General features: G+C 35.6%; 1 protein-coding gene across 1 annotated transcript in view; it reads left to right on the forward strand.

The window, feature by feature from the left end:
* The window catches only part of LOC121877712 (glucose transporter type 1-like), a gene marked incomplete in the record, with an annotated part of 252,013 nt that overhangs the window by 164,527 nt on the left and 73,526 nt on the right, over positions 1-13,960 (forward strand). The window contains 1 exon segment of the mRNA XM_042383546.1: positions 11,906-12,076. Coding sequence (XP_042239480.1) covers positions 11,906-12,076 — 171 coding nt within the window.

Below are 13,960 nucleotides of genomic sequence, written 5' to 3' on the forward strand. Positions count from 1 at the left end.
TCCAAAACTAATCATCCTGAAATTGACTTCCAGGTGTTGTAACTGCTACAGAGAAATTATGGTAACTAATAACACATTGTGATTAATTTTAAGTGCATGAACTATATTAGTCTTCTCTCAAGTGAAAGGAACTATGGTACAGTATATCTTAGACTTGAAATTATTAAATGTTAATTAACCACATGGTAGTGATACTGTATACAGTACAGTAATTGCAATTTGCATTACATGTTTTTGTTTCTTAAATATGATACATAGACAAAGAGAAATATTGAAAATTTATTACTTAAGCTTCTTGATAAATTCTTCACTTGTGAGTCAGCTGTACCATCATGGACAAGGGATATTGTCATCACCCATATTTATTTATTTATATTTTATTTTTTTGTGTGTGTGTGTGTATGTGTGCTTGCGTGCATGTGTGTGCCTGACCATCTGTAGGTGGCTGTGATAGTAGGTAAGTGTGTTAACCCATAATTTGTCAACACAGCTTACTATCTCACAGTTTTGGATGAATCAGTGAACCTTGGTTGGCATCATCATTACAATACCCCCAGAAGATTTGTCTGTGCTTTTTATTGCCACAGTCAAAGGTTAGTGTCAGAATTTAAGTCAAGCTGATAAAAGGGTCAGCTGTACATCACAGCTGTACAAGGTATTTTTTTCCATAGCTTAGTGATGTACACATCCAGCATTGTTTAAGAATATTGTCCTCAGGTTTTTTAATTTTAAGGCCAAGGTTATTTATTACTTTGTTATTCAATGTTTACTGCTGTAGCAACATATACAGAACAGTACTGTATATGAGATATTTCTAGGCTTGCTCTTGGCTGTCAACACAGAAAGACAAAACAGATTCTTAGAGCAGCACAGCTCAAGTGTTTGAAAAATTTAGATTACTTACTTTATTTTGGGATACAGATAAACCTCGATAAACAATGGAGTTAGGTTCCTAAAAAAACCAACGCTCTGTGAAATATAGTAGATCGGGATCATTATAACATGGCGTTCAGTGGGATACATTCCCAGCCAGTCCCCAAACACACTTGTATCACTGACAAAAAAACTTGTACACTCATAAAATCAATAGAAAACAATTAAACAACATCATGAAGAACAAGTCTGGTCATCATCACTCGTCCCCTTATAGGCTAAGGGGACTCTTGTAGGCGGAGTGGAGACGTCACTCCCACACGGGTATTATTAACCTGTACTTCACAGTCACTAAAACAGAGTGAAAACACTTAACTGTAAGTAAGATGATGAAGGCTGACACTGATCACATGTTCACGAAAACATAGGCTATGCACTTCACAGTCACAAAAAAAAACAGAAAAATGACTTCACAGTCACCATAATACAGTTCAATCTAAATGTTAGTGCTATCCTCTCACTTTTAGAAAAAAAACACCGATGATAAGTACAGTGTACTGTACATACCGCCAACAATACTGAATGATTATCTTGGAACTACGCAATGACAGACATGTGCAATCAACAAAGAACCGAGCGCAGGACTGTGGTGCGCAGGTTGGCTGTGTGGCAGCATGCGGGTAGATATTGCTGAGGCTGACAAATGCAGCGATTAATGCCTTCCCTATGGTGGTGCATAGGGTTGAATATTGTTTCCGTGTGAAATGTCACTGACGACGTAGAAAAATATAATTTGCATTGCTGGAATCCTTGCAATACAGCAATTAATTTAAGTACTGTATATAACCCATAGTTTGCAATGGAGATAAAGGAGATTTTCCAATGGATATAGTTAAAGCAAGAAAATTTTATCACATATAGTGAGATGGTCTTAATTCGTGACCATCGTTAAAGCAAAATATCGCTGAACGGTACATCGTTTATCGAGGTTTACCTGTACTCCTGTACAGTACAACACTACTGTAGGTATAGGAATTTAATCTCCACTATAGCATGGAAAGGTGGTGGGAGACCCATTGATTTTATTTTGAGTACTGTACTCAAACAGTACTACATACAGTATCATTTTCTTTTCTTAACTTCAAGGTTCAGTCCTCTTTACCTATCTTAGGGTAATGTTAAACCTTTTTGATGCAAACAATGCTGAAAAGGTGTTTTCATACTTGGGTGTACAAGACTTCTTCCTTCTGCTTGATGACATTACAGCATTACAGCTGTAACTTATGCATGATATTGAGTGACAGGTGGGTGGGATTTTGGGGTATGGGAATAAACGAGATACTGATGTATGTTAAGTGTGTTAAGGTGACATTCACACTAAGTTGGCTGTAGGTCTAGTAAAGATATAGACTGATTTCACTATAATATAGGGCTAGAACTCCATATAGTACAGTACCTGTATATATTTTCATTAATATACATTTTTATGCTTACTGTACTGGTGTATATGCTGGTGCTGTACTGTAAATCAGAGCATAGGCCTAATTTCCATCTCTATAAAAGACTCGATCATTAATACTCAATACAAACCCATAATGTTTATGTTACATGCACATATATCTAAGTCTAGATTAAACTCATTTTTACCTAAGTCTGTACAGTACAGTACAGTACAGTATAGTTCTGTCAAGTGTAGGATATGCTGCTCTTTAGAGTTCAAGTTACATCAGATAAGTTTATCCCCATCATGACTAATATTCTTGTAAGATGATAAATAGCTTGTTGAAGTATATTTTCCCTTATTACTGAATTGTTTTAATTACAGTAATTCTCTTTACATTAAGTTTTGCCCAAAATTGCTTTAAATTAAGCCATTGTGAGTTCTATATAAAAGAAATGTTGAGCATCATTATTGTGTTTGATGGAAGTGTGAAATGTGTTAAGTAAGAATGGAATATCAATTAACCGTGACCAGTATTAAGTCCTGTTTCTTAGAAAGAAATTTCTTTTTTTTATGGTTTTGTATACATTGAGTTGTTTCGTGGGAACACAAGAAGAATCTCCACCCAAGCTGTTTTCACCTAAAGATTGACCACCCTTAAACTAATTAGAGGAATGAGGGTAGGTTACATTAGGTTAGGTTAGGTTAGGTTAGCATTAGGTGGTTAATCTTTAGGTGAAATAAGCTGGAATGGAGATACTTCAGGTGATCCATTCTGTGTTTTAGCCACAAATCTCTATATTAAGGCCTCCGTATAGTGTACTTATTATACAGTAATATCCTTAATACTGTATGTTGAAGGATTAAAATGTGGTCTGCACTAAATGTTGTAGGTTTTCCTAATGAAAAGCTGTTATATATTCATTTTTCCTACTGTAATGTCAACCATATTTTAAGTGTCAATTTTAACCTTTGTATAATATCTAATTTATACAATACAGTATACTGTACTCTGATATGGCTGCCACTGACCACCACACAATCCAAAGGAGGGCCACCAGACTGGTGCCTGCACTTTGGCATCTCAGCTATTCAGAGAGATTAGAGCTCCTGCAACTGCTAGCTTATACTACAGACAGGCAAGGGGTGACCTAATTGAGGTTTATAAACACCTCAAAGGGCATTACTCAGTAGAGTGTTCTTACCTGGAGCTGGCGGCTGCCCTCCCCATAGGGGGTCACAGCTCAAGGTTGAAGAAGCCGCAATTCCAGAAAACTGTGAGGGCAAACTTTTTCGGATTGAGAATTGTGAACTCTTAGAACATTAGAACAACCTGCCAGAGTGTTGTGACAGCAGTGAGTGTGAGCTGTTTCAAGACCAGACTTGACCAACTCTGGAGCAGGTTCAGATACATTCAGGAGCTAGTGGCTGCCTAGTACTTGCCAACAGTGTGTAACAGTCATGGCCAACTGCCCAAGCAGCTAAGGAGCTGATTCATTGACGAAGAGCATAAAAGTAAAGTAAGGTAATAAATGCTGGCTAAGCATCTTATTTTTATCCTATTAGTTATTAGGATTACCATTAACTACATAAATTGCAGTACAGCCATTAATATTTTGCTGAAAAGAGTGGCCATTCCATGTGCATTTAATGAGGGTCAGCTGAGATGCTTTGCTGTTGGTTCATTGTGCAGTAATGATGTGAGTGGTGGAAATCCAGCAATTAACCTCAACAAATTTGATTCACTGAAGATATTTTGATGATTATTTAAATCAAATAATTTTCTATGGGACTAATTTTGTGTATACAGTACTGTACCGAAGAATATTTCTGTGGTAGGGTGCCATCACATCATTAGAATAAAAACTTGTAAATATACAAGTTTTATTTACTCTCTCACATTCGTCCTGGTTGTTTTAATGATGATCATGGCTCTCACTAGCTACCATTACCAAGCCCGATGCCTTGTTTATCTTCTATTAAAAATAGACACCATTAAATTTGTGGTTGTGGGAAGTTAGTAAACTGTATAACGCATTTTACTTCAATGTACCGAACCTTCAGTTTACAATTCATGTATCAGAGTGTTTGGCATCACAACAACAAAATACAAATTTTCCACTCAGGAAATGGCAACCATCATGGAGGCTAAGTAGGTCACTGCCTCCACATGCTGACACACACTCCATCAAGTAAACAAACTATCACCAAACTATGTCAAACTTTGATCTTTTCCTTCTAAATAATATTCTGTATAATCAAGTGACACTTTGGTTTAATTTACTAGTGTGAGCAGTACTGTACCATGCTTTATGCAGTCTAATGCTTGTACTGGAGTGGCCATCATTCTTACAACACGGATAGCTGAAGAAGGAAGTTCCAAACACCCATTAATGTTATATTTGGTTGTTAAATTATTCAGAGTTTGCAATATATTTAATGAGACCAAGATGGTTGTTGCCCAGCAGCAGAGTAGGAAAAAAAATGCACAGTCCTTAAGAAAAACTTAGTAAAATATAAATCTTTCTTATAAATATTTGTGTCTTAGTTACCAATTCACTTTTTTTTTATAAGTCACCAGTTAACAGCATCAGTGTGTGGGAGGACCGGCCTTAGTGTCTGTTAGTTGATGTTGAAGCATTATGTGATGTGTTTTAGCTACTCTTAAATTTGTACAGTGCAGTACTGTATTGTTTAATTCCCATGTAAATTTGTGTTTAAACTTCTTGAAAGGAGATTTTTATATATAGCATTATTAAAGAAACATGACCCACTTCGTTCAATAGTGTAGGCTCCTTTGTGTGTTAGTGATGAATATCTTTGATAGTGTCACACCCACACTGAGGGCAAAGATGTTTGTAATGGTCTTCTGCTAAGACAAGTACCTATGTTACAACAAAATTTCTCATGTTTTCATCTGTTTTACTGGTAGGACAACTGTTCTCCACCAACATAACACTTAAAAACAAATTGTTCACGATTTATCCTTTTAACATTTCAAAGTTTAACACACAACATGAATTTTTTTATGGATTAAACTGTTTTGAGAAAATTTGATTTCATGCAGGTTTTAAAGAAGTCTTGTGCATGCTCTGATGGTTTCTATTATGTGTACATGTACTCAAGAGTTCGCCTTTAACATGTAATATATAACACGCTGTACAGTACTTTGGTATGATATGAAAACCTTCTCCTTATGACTATTGTTTACAAGCATCTGCAGATCTTCAGGAAGAATGTCTTATCTCGATAAGATAAACTCTTACTTATATCACATAATTTTTTATTTATTTATTATACTTACAGTCCTCTCCTGTATTATGAACATTCAGGTTATGGAAATTTGCCCATACAAAATTTGTAAACTGACCAAAAAATTTCTCCCGTACAGAAATGAGGTTATTTTTAAAAAAATTTGTCTAATATTGACGCCACTGCTCGTCGCCATGTAATTTGTTTTAATGGATCTTTTCTTAATACAGTATATTTTCATCATTGAGTTCAGATATGATATTCATTTCTTAGATAAATGCTTCATTCAATAGATAATTACTGGTAGATAAGTACCCTAGGCTCGCATTACTTCGTCTTTCTTGGCTGTGAAACAGCATAGTGACCCGATCCACGCTCGATGTTGTTGTCCACTCCGTCCGAACGTAATCTCACGTCCACAAAAAAATAAAAAAGTACACCATGCCACTTAGAGAATATTGCTTTCATTGTTGCCAGATATTAAAGTAAGTTCATTCTTTTTAATATGCCTGGTGATCTGGGTAAGGTTAGGTACGTTTCTTTGGTTAGGTTGGTGTTAGCTGCCTGTTAACAATGCTTCGGCCGCTTGTGTTTCTTGTCAACAAAGGTTAGTTTAGGTTAGGTTCAATTTAGAATTAATCCCATTTTAACATATTTGCCCCAACAACGACAGTATCCACTGCAAAACACAGTGAAATTGCGGCATTTTAAAATTAATTTTCTATAAAAATTCAGCGATGGCTGTGTCGTCGATTAACCGACCCTCGATTAACCCAGTACAGGTAGTTCTGCTATAACGCGATAATTGTGTTCTTGTAAAATATCGTGTTATAGAAAATCGCGTAATAGAAATAACAGGGCTTATGGAGAAAATAGGGTTAGGTGCAGTTTACTCGAAATCGAAAAAATTTAGTAGTTAGCCTAACACAAAGGATAGCACAGTCTAAATAAATGTTACATTCATATCTAATAATGAAATCATACAGTAAATTTAACACTTTACCTTGAAAAAATATGAATGTAACTTGATGGGGGAGAAGGGTGATTTTGAGGTTGATAACATCAAGCTTCTCTTCAAGTGTTATATCCTTTCTTTTACGATAATCACCGGGAATTCTATCATCAGAATGCTTTTTGGAGATATTCTTCTTTACCATATTCACAGTTAATACCACAAAATTGGAGAAATAGTAAGCAAAAATCGCGTTATAGCAAACAAGCGATCGCGTTATACAAATATTGTTCCGAATTCATAAATCGCGTTAGAGCAAATTCGCGTTATCAAAACACGCGTTATAGCAGAACTCACTGTACAGTAATGGGTTTTGTGTTATGGAATTGCACATTACATTTATTTTTATTTTTTAAATGCATCCCTTGTGTTCTGTACCACAGGTAATACAGTACAGTGCTTGCATCTGAAAAACAAGATGGATACCAGAATTTTATATTTTTATTAATTTTGTATGGTTTAGTTTTACATAATATCCTTCTTTACAAATTTTTTGCCAACCTGAGAATATATAAATTAGCCACATATTTAGTGATGTTTAATGTGATGTACCATAGTTATTTAATGCTGTCAAGTACCGTACAGGCATCCCCCGCATTACGGAAGGGTTGCGTCCCTGGAAAATTGACCGTATCGCAAAATTCCGTAACTCGAAACCTATTTTCCCATTGACTTCCATTATAAAACTGGAGATGTGTTCCTAAGGAATTTTTTTCGGCCCCAAAAAAGTAATTCAAGCACTTTTATGAATGAAAATAAACATTTATAAACACATAACAATACATTACAGTTCATTAAATAATTTATGATATACCTTCTTAAAACATCAAGTTTAACATCCAATGTAATGCCTTTGCAGCTTCTTTTTGCACTACTGCAGTCACTTCCACTTGATGGCCTCTTGAATAAGGGTAATGCACTGTACAGTGACCCCTCCGTTAACGAACTCAATCCGTTCCAGAAGGTCGTTCGTTAACCGAAAAGTTCGTTAACCGAAACCATTGTTTCAATGGGTTTTTGGGTAATTGGTTCCAGCTCACCGAAAATTTCCTAAATTCAACAAAAATGGTAGAAAAGTTCACTTACTTTGAGGTGTGTATGTAGAAGGCTCCTGGATGATGATGATGGGATTTAGAATGGGGGTGGAGGAGAAGGAAAAAGAGAAGGCATTGGGGTGGAAGAGAAGTCACCCCATGGCGCAATTTCTCCCATAAAATTTTAGCTCTCTTGGTGTAATTCAAGATTATTTTCTTTAAATCAACACTGCACTGCATTATATATTGTCAATATGTAAAATATATTTCAAAATGACCAATAATTTGCTTGGAAACACAGAAAAAAAGCGTTTAGTTGAAGAGAGTCTCAAGCAAGATGTTACCTCCAGTGAAAACAGAGAGAGACTAACTCCTGTTTGCTGTGTTAAGAGGCTGGATGCCGCGCATTAAACTAGTCACTTTACCTTCAGTTATGTTCAATAATTGTTAAAATGACTAAAAAATTGAATATTAAACTTTTAAAATTATTGAATAGTATAAACTTCTTGATATTTACTAAAATAGTAAGGAATTTAAGCCCTAGAACCGATTAATATATTGGCGGACTGATACTAAAGCTGGTTGCCCGGTCAGTGCAAGCGAAAACATGTTGAGGTCGGTTTGTAAGAACTTCGTTCACCGAATTTTTTTTCGTTAACCGAATTGAAGATCCTTATGGAAGGCAGTTCGTTAATCGAAATTACATTAACCGAGGTGTTCGTTAAACGAGGGGTCACTGTACTGTATGGTTGTAAAAGTTAAAGTTGTTGACTATTAATGGCTGTTTATTGGTGTTTCCTATTGTACAGGAATCTGTTCAGGTCTCTGTGAGATACAGTAATTTCCTGCTTGTATTAATGGGGACAATGGTTCAAAGTTAATATGCATAATGGGACAATACAATAGTTCACCGTTAATATGTATGCTTCTCATCGTAAAATATTTTCCTGTACTGTATGTGACATGATACTGACTTCCGTGGAAGACATAAATTCTGTATTGTGTATTACACTTATCCTCCTGTTTATATTTATTTACGCAACCCTCAGAGTAAGTTCCTTTGGTAGGAGGAAGTACTGTTATTGTACAAGGTTTTCTTAGGCCGTGCACAACATAAATACCATAGCGTACAGTACAATATATTGTACAGTACTGTATATGAGTTGTGCTAAAAGACTGTCATTGAGGAATACACAGTTGATACTCATATACCTAAGTTCATAATATGTTAAGGGTCTTTTTTTCTACATTTTTTACAGTACAGTATTTAAAAAATTTGAGTGAACATGTGAGTTTTCTAAAAATAATTTTTGTTCAGTTTATGTAACAGTTATTGATGTAATGCTAGCTGCAGAACTTCTAGTATGGGAATGCATACATCTCATAAAATATATATATTTTTTTTATTATATTATTGTTGAATATCTATGTCCTATAGGTCATTAATGAAGTGACTTGTGAGATTCCCTCCTGTAGAACAACAACTGCTACACTATGTGCACTCTGAGGTAGGGACTGTCTTATTTAGATCAGTGAATGGCTGCATAAGCAGCTACTCACCAAGTGTATTAACATTAAATGAGGTCAGAACCTCAAACATAATACTGTATATGCACAGAATTGCTTCAAAAAGCAAAGTGACTTGATTGTTGCCAGGACAAATCCCAGATCACATGACATAAACTTCCCATCATAAATTTGGGTTTTGGGTGTTCATTTTGCATATTTTTCTTACCTGGTTCTGCTGCTTAAGGTTTGGCATGACCTAGGGTTTTCAAAATATTAGATCATGCTTTAGAGAAGTTAACATCTAATGAGGAATAGCAGGCTAGATTTGGGTACCTACCTATAAAATATGTACAGTATGATTGATCCCACCACAGCACAAGATTTTAAACAAAGATTTGTAATTCTAATAGTCAGTAAGCATTCACACTCAGTACAGTATAAAATTACACCATTTATACTAAAAGCAAGTACATTCAGCTCATAAATGTTTTGGAGATATTGATGGGTGATGGTGTGGTATTTAGCAGTCAAGATAGTAAGCTGCCACATTTCTGTTTTAGTTTCTAAGTAGAAATCCTCCCTCATTTTTGGCTGACCACAAAATCACCAAAACCATTACATTACTTAAAGAAATAGAACACAGAAACTATAAACACAGTGCATCATTTAATATACTGAGAGATGTGTGAGTGAATCTAAACCTACCTCTCAGGCAGTGGTTGGTCAGTGGGTTGCTGGAGGTCTACCTTACTTACTTGTTGAGTTGAAACTCTTTCTCATTTTCTTATTAGCTGTAGCAACATGAGAATAATTATGATTTACACACAACTAGCATCTATATTGAAGGTACAAACAAGTCATAACATATGGGGCATTGTGAAACACTTGGTGACTGGAGCTGCTCTATCCATCAAAATGGTTAGTAGAAGGTTCTGCCCCATACCATACAAATTATAGTAATACATAATGCGTTCTGTGGGATCAAGTTTTTTTACAGGGATTAATTGCAGTAGTTTATGTTTCACTACAAGGCCATAAAAATTACTTAAACATCAACACTTTCCTTCTACATATTGAAAGTACAGGTAAGGGTAAGTGTACAAATTGATTTAGCAAATATTTATAAATCTAGGGAATACATTACAGGTCATTGTGTTTATGATGGTCATGAGTTCTACCTGTAGGATTTTAAGAGTTAATTAATTCATATTCATACCTACAGTATATTCAGAAACATCATTATATAAATAATTCCTTCGCCAAAGTAGCATTATGATATGTGGGTTATCAATCTGTGATTTAGATGTTTGGTTGTGCCTTAATTTATTGATAAAGGTTACATAGAACATAAAACCACAAATTGAACTAGGAAATCCCATTTTATGGTTGAGGGGAAGATTCAAGTGACATAGAATCCTTTTCTCCTACCTCATTGGTGGTAAATGTTAGGATTGAACTTCAAAGATCCAAGTGTATGACTGGAGCGTTTTGAGTCTTATGATAGGACGAGAAATTCATCCCTGTGACCATTCATATTACATGTATCAAGATTAGGTTCTGTCCTTGTTATTGCTACCCGATGAGTAACTTATTTAGCTCTCACCAGTCCATGTATGTAGTCCCCTAAATGAGGAAGTACTGCTGGTGGGAACTTCATAAACCACTTAGCTCCTCTCCTTTTCCATAAAGTGGGAATTCCAGGTTTAGTTCTAGTTTTTTCTCTTTCTTTTTAAATGGTTGACTACAGGATGCATTCCTTAAAATTTTTGGAATCGTGAAAAGCAGAGTTTTTTTTCATCATATCTTGCTTTCTTTATTATGGTTATACTGTACAGTACTGTATCGATTTCTAAAAAGTTTGTATATTTGTTCTCATTACTCAATGTGTGTGTGTGTGTGTGTGTGCGTGCGTGCGTGCGTGCGTGCGTGCGTGCGTGCGTGCGAATTCATGAACAAATGGTTTAATAAATAGCAAGTGATTTTAAACATAGTTTATATATGCATCATAACAAACTCTCAGATCACTTTCATAATCAGCATTTTACATTATTATTGCCCAGAGTACAGTAATAGTTCCTTGTACTTCTCAGCAGCAGGGAACTTGGCCTCCTTTAGTGACAAACATTTGTTAATTTTGTATTTATGATTCTGGAGAAATGTTTCACTAAGAGGAAGACTTCAACAATAAATTAATTGACTATGTGGAACACAATGACAGCAACTTACCTCCAGGTCTGGTATAAAGATGTTATTTATGAACAGAATAACTTGCCCTTATGACCCACCTGTTAGCCCTGCACTGATCCTGGTAATCAGCTGGCAGCTTTCCCTCTTGTACTTCAGTCCCTCCGTTTGGTATTATTAAGAATGTCTTCTTTATATGGTTGTTATTTTGGAAATGTTTGAACATTTACTTTCACTCAAGATTTTGTTGGAGAACCTATTCTTGCTGCTCTGTCCACCTTTCTGTACTTCATGTTCTGTCCATCTATATATTCTTAATGCTCTGTCCATCTATATATTCTTAATGCTCTGTCCCTCTATATGTACTGTACTTAGTGCTCTGTCCATCTGTTGGTACTTGGTGCTCTGTCACTCTGCCCTTACCCAGTTTACCAATAATTGCATTACGTGTAGACTGGATTATTCGTGTATTCTGAAACAACTTCATTGCTTGTCTTTCTGCCTTGTGGGAAAATCCTCCTCCCTAAAGAATGTACATCACATTCGTTTATTAATTGTGATTCATTTTTTTGCCCATTTCAATGTTGTTTATGCCAACAGGTTTGAACACTTCTTTAGTGCCTATGTACATCAGTGAGATAGCCCCGCTCAACCTTCGAGGTGGTCTGGGCACCGTCAACCAGCTCGCCGTCACCGTTGGTCTGCTCCTCTCCCAGATTCTCGGCATAGAGCAACTTCTTGGGAATAGCAACGCATGGCCAATTCTCCTGGGTATTTCATTACTGATTTTTTTCTCTTTTTTTTTAGATTTACTGTTCTCCCCTTCATGCATGGATGTTTCTAGATCCACAGTCTCTTCGTTTTCATAATTAGTGTCAATGGCTGGGAGATCTTTTAATGACTTTTGTATATATGATGAATTGTTAAAAAGTTAAACCTAATAATTTGGGGATATTCATGTACAATTGTTTTTTATTTGTTATTAGTTCTGTGTTAAATTATCTTTCGTCCAGACAAGGCATATGGGATATTAGTCATTCATTGCTTTATTTTTTTTACAACATCTTAATTATTTTTAGTTGACAGGCACGGAGGTCATTTAATTAAGTGGATGTAAATAAATAAAGAATAGGTATACAGTAGAATCCCAGTTATCCAGTATGGGGGCAACTGGCAGATTCAACTAACCTGCTCCAAAATTAAATAATAGCAATAATATAAACTCCTCCCAAATCAGCTAGAATCATAAGTTTGAATACCGCATGCAACGGGGATGAGTTGCCGTATTTGTTGCTATTATAAACAATAAAATAAATACATAGCATACTGTAAAATACAATAGCACATATTTTGTGTAAAAAAAAATAGCTCCTTCCACACTCAATGCGATACAGTTCAGGCAGTCAACCAGCAGACTCACAGACGTGTGGCTGCCACACTGCCTGTGTGTATGCCTTGACGTCACATTGGAAGGGAACACAGCTATAGCCCAGTAACCCACAGCCTCAGTGCACATTCACTTCCCACACATATACACACTGATGCTCTTCATTTGTCTTATTTTATAGTTTTACATTATACTGTAATTTATTTATTTCTAAGCCACATTAGAGTATTGTAATGATTTTTCTACAACTTATGTATTTTCATTACGAGTAACAGAATACATATGAGGCCGGCAAGTATGGCAATGTAGTTATAGCCAAGGCCTTGGCTATAACTACCTCCACACATGTTCACTTCTCACTCATACACACACCCATGCTCTTCTTTTTCTTGTTTTGTATTAAATATTTTTTATTTCCAAGCCACATTTGAGTATTTGTAATGATTTTTTGACAACTTTTATAGTTTTATTGCAAGTAACAATAAATGTGGCAGCTGGGCTGGTGAGTCGGTGACATAGTTATAGCCTGCCACCTCCACACACACTCGGTTCTCACACATACGCACCCATGCTCTTAATTTTTTTTATTTATGGTTTTATACGGTATTATATTTTCTTTATATCTAAGCCAGATCGTTTATATAGAGTGGAATAAGTGTTAAAAAGTCCATTTTTCTGAGACATGAAATTATAAGGTCAGCCAATAGCACTATGCTTTGTAAGATTTATTGGGAACCTAAAATTGAGTTTCAACTAATCGGAAGATCTCTTTATTCGGCACCTCTCAATCCCTGTGGGTGCCGGATAACTGGGATTCTACTGTATACACTGTATACAGAATATATATACTGTACTGTATATACAGTACTGTACTTTCCTCATCTCCTTTATACGGGCAGTCCTCGATTTGTGAAGGTTTGCTGTACGAATGGAAAAATATGGTTAAAAAAATTATCTGTTGGTTTGATTTATGAATTAAAAATCCAAAGTTAAGAAAAGAATGAACACTTATCATTATTTTTGCCTAAGTAATAATAAAAATACGTTAAAATAATGCTTTTTTTTTGACTACCGTCATGCTTATTTATTTCATTAACCTACCTTATTATTCTCTAACACTTGCAATGTTATTATATCTACAAGTGAGGTGTTCAGTGCCAGAAGGATGAGTCTGCCAGGGGTGGTAAAATCAATTTTCTGTATCTCCATTTTCTCTCATCCATGCTCTATCAGATGGACTGATTCTCAAAGCACCTTTGTTTGCCCAT

Source organism: Homarus americanus, unplaced genomic scaffold, assembly GCF_018991925.1.
Source record: "Homarus americanus isolate GMGI-L3 unplaced genomic scaffold, GMGI_Hamer_2.0 scaffold24523, whole genome shotgun sequence".
NCBI classification, from domain to species: domain Eukaryota; kingdom Metazoa; phylum Arthropoda; class Malacostraca; order Decapoda; family Nephropidae; genus Homarus; species Homarus americanus.